The sequence below is a fragment of the Pteropus alecto genome, unplaced genomic scaffold, assembly GCF_000325575.1.
Source record: "Pteropus alecto unplaced genomic scaffold, ASM32557v1 scaffold39, whole genome shotgun sequence".
Lineage (NCBI taxonomy): Eukaryota > Metazoa > Chordata > Mammalia > Chiroptera > Pteropodidae > Pteropus > Pteropus alecto.
In genome coordinates, this window is record NW_006443568.1 from 10,926,838 (window position 1) to 10,930,224 (window position 3,387).

Genomic DNA, 3,387 nt, shown 5'->3' on the forward strand with positions numbered 1-3,387 from the left:
TTTTTAGACAGTGTTTTGAGATGTCTTGGAAGCATTTGTTCAATTTGTCTATCTGTTCAAAACCCAAAAAGATAGTTTTTGAGAAGATAGCGTATCTTGAATATTTTGTTTCATCATATTTTTAGATGAATTACGAAGTTTCAGGGTAGACATAAAGTAGAATATGGAGATTAGAATGCCTGGAATATGTTTGGACTCAATAAAAAATGCATCAATACAATCACCTGTGGCATGTTTTAGTATACTGGGAGTGTTATTGAAAGGGATAAAATTTAGAAAGTTTTGGGTCCCTTGAGCCGTTTCTCTTCCTCATAAAGATCTTCAAGGTATAATTGGGTAATTATGTGGGTGCATGGCTATGGAGATGAACAGATAGACAGGGAAAAGCTATATAGATTAAACCTAGAATAGATTTTTTTATTGGAACTTGGTTTTTATTATTATACAGGCATATACCAGGTGTTAGCTGTGTGCTAATGAGGCAGGAATACAGGCTTTGAAGTCATATAGACCTGGGTTTGCATTCTGAGTCAACCATATGTTACCTTGAGCAAGATACTAAAAGATAGAGGTTAAAATAGCTGCTGAAGAATGGTAGACACTTAAGTAGACACAAGCTGTTAGGAATTCTCTAGGTCTTGGGTTGGGTGATGGGTTCCTGAGTATTCATTATATTATTTATATATACACACTTAAATAAAATTCCTGCTTCTAGAGTTGAGTAAGATAAGAATTGAGGGCCAACCAGGGGCATGAGTGTGTCTAAGGCATTCAGTAAGTGTGTTGTCAAAACTGATTGTCTATATTTTACTGCATTTTGGCATTACGCATTGTTTGTTCATAGGTCACCAGTAAGTGTTTTGTCATTGTTAATTGTGTTCTTAATAACAGTGGGATGACTCCAAAATAGCATGTTTCAAAAGTCATTAATATTGTAATTGGTAATTTTAAAAAATATGTAAAGGTATATTTTCCTAATAACAAAGTTTTCAAACAAGTGGCCTGGGGGTGGGGGGAGCAAAATATTTGGGAGATATTTGAGAGTATTTTTAACATAAAACAGTCTTTTAATAGACTTCCTTAAAAATAAACATACAGTTTCCAAGATTACTATTCAGTTAACTTTTGCACAGATGGGAGATATAAGGGAAGGGGACACAGAAATTTTTCCTATAATTTGAAGACAAATACTATGTTTTTAATGTTTATAAATATTTCTGTTCTGTGTATTGCATAGCTCCAAATCAGATGAAAGCCAAGGAAGGGAGGAATGTGTACAGTTCGTCACGCTATGATGATTATGACAGATACAGACGTTCTAGAAGCCGAAGTTATGAAAGAAGAAGATCAAGAAGTCGGTCCTTTGATTACAACTATAGAAGATCTTATAGTCCTAGAAAGTAAGTGTGATGTGTAGCACAGTGATCTGTCAGGAAAGATTCATGTTTGTTAACTTTTAATTATTTATTTATCTATTTATTTATTTATTTATACTTTTTTGTTACTTTTAATTATATACATTGTATGCTTCATTGAGACTAAAAATATTTTAGTGCTTCATTTAAAAACTTTTATGGTTTACTTTTTTAATTAGAAACTTTAAAAGACTGTAAATAGATGTTTGTCACTGTTTGCTTTTTCTGATGTACTTTTTAGCAGTAGACCGACGGGAAGACCACGGCGTAGCAGAAGCCATTCCGACAATGATAGGTAAATAACTTTGCTTTGAAAGAGACTTATACATTTTTCAATTTCAGAGTGAACTTTTGCTCTAAAAATAATAAATTTGATTAATATAGAATCTAATTTTTACTCTAATTGTATCTCTCCTCTGTTTTGAAAGATTCAAACACCGAAATCGATCTTTTTCAAGATCTAAATCCAATTCAAGATCACGGTCCAAGTCCCAGCCCAAGAAAGAAATGAAGGCTAAATCACGTTCTAGGTCTGCATCTCACACCAAAACTAGAGGCACCTCTAAAACAGATTCCAAAACACATTATAAGTCTGGCTCAAGATATGAAAAGGAATCAAGGAAAAAAGAACCACCTAGATCCAAATCTCAGTCAAGATCACAGTCTAGGTCTAGGTCAAAATCTAGATCAAGGTCTTGGACTAGTCCTAAGTCCAGTGGCCACTGATAGTATAAACCATGATATTTTTAGGCATGTATCATTCATTTACTCATAGTTTGGTTTACTTAAATTATCAGGAGTACAATGTTGCAATGATGCTTACAAAACACTTGTCAGTTTTCCCTGTACCAGGCAATGGTTATAATTAAAATGATATGCTGTTGAGAAGCCACTCTTAAGAGTCCAGTTTGTTTAATGTTATGGGCAGCTACCAATTTGTGGTGTCTCTGTATATTTTTGTAAAGATTCTCATTTTTTTATGCTTGAAGTATTGGTGAAAAGATGTTGGTTGACCATAATTTGCAACATTGTCTTATTAAAAATAAACTTTCATATCCATATTTGCTAGACCTGTTAACCTAGAAATGTAGCTTGCTAATGAGATAGAATGATACAAAAGTGAAGTTGTAGCCACAGTACACTGACTAATCAGACACATTTAGCGTCAGGGTGGACCTTTGTCTTGTGGAGATGTCTTAGGCCCGTGATAATAGTTAATTTATGACACAGTGTGGAATAGTTCTTTTGTTAACCCCACTGTCTTAGAGAATGATGCCAACTGGGTTAAGTAGCATTTTCAGGGAGATTGAGTTTTTGACCGAAACATGGAGCCTTCACTGCTTTTTTTCTGGTTTCTATGAAGATTTGGAACATACAAACATCAGAAAAAAACTCACTTTAAAATTTGACCAGGTTAATGATGGCAGAAATAATTTTAAGGAGAAAAGGATGCTCCTTATGTAAGGAACATGGTTGACCATAATGTTACTCAGTTTTCTTGCTGCCGTTAAAAGCAAGTAAATTGTTTCAAAGTAGGTGTGTGCGCATAGTGTAAGAGAACTGAATTTTGATGCTTATAGCACTCAGTATGTGCATTTGTATCAAAATTTGCCTGCCCCTTTTTATGAAGGAGGCTTGTTCTTCACACCTGTTTATTTAATGTGAGTCAAGTTGAAAGACACTCCCGTTCTAGGTGATTCTGTGGTGCCATGAAATTTAAAGTAATTTTGGAAAAAGAATTGACTTTAAATACAAGTCACGTCTCTTGAGTTTTTGATTGATTAGCAATGTAGTACCTGGATAAAAATGAGAAAATACCCTTAACCATTTATAATTTCTAGCATTTCTCTGAGAGATCGTTTTGGGGGCAATAAAAGTGACTTGTCCAATCTCATGTCCAATCTCATTTCAGAATGAAAGCTAGCATCTTTAAAAATTTTAGATTGCTTGCTTGCAGGTTATAAGTAAGAAA

At 34.0% G+C, this 3,387-nt stretch overlaps 1 protein-coding gene across 8 annotated transcripts in view; it reads left to right on the forward strand.

Moving 5' to 3' along the window:
* SRSF10 (serine and arginine rich splicing factor 10) overlaps positions 1-3,387 on the forward strand; it is a 14,909-nt gene that overhangs the window by 7,399 nt on the left and 4,123 nt on the right. For 2 of the 8 annotated variants that reach the window (XM_025041284.1, XM_006924434.3), the window contains exons 4-5: positions 1,235-1,400; positions 1,660-1,710. In XM_025041284.1, the coding sequence (XP_024897052.1) occupies positions 1,235-1,400; positions 1,660-1,710 (217 nt within the window). Of the gene's footprint in view, positions 1-1,234; positions 1,401-1,656; positions 1,711-1,843; positions 2,309-3,387 lie in introns of those variants that run through there. The other 6 variants (XM_025041283.1, XM_006924433.3, XM_006924432.3 and 3 more) reach the window with 5 other exon arrangements.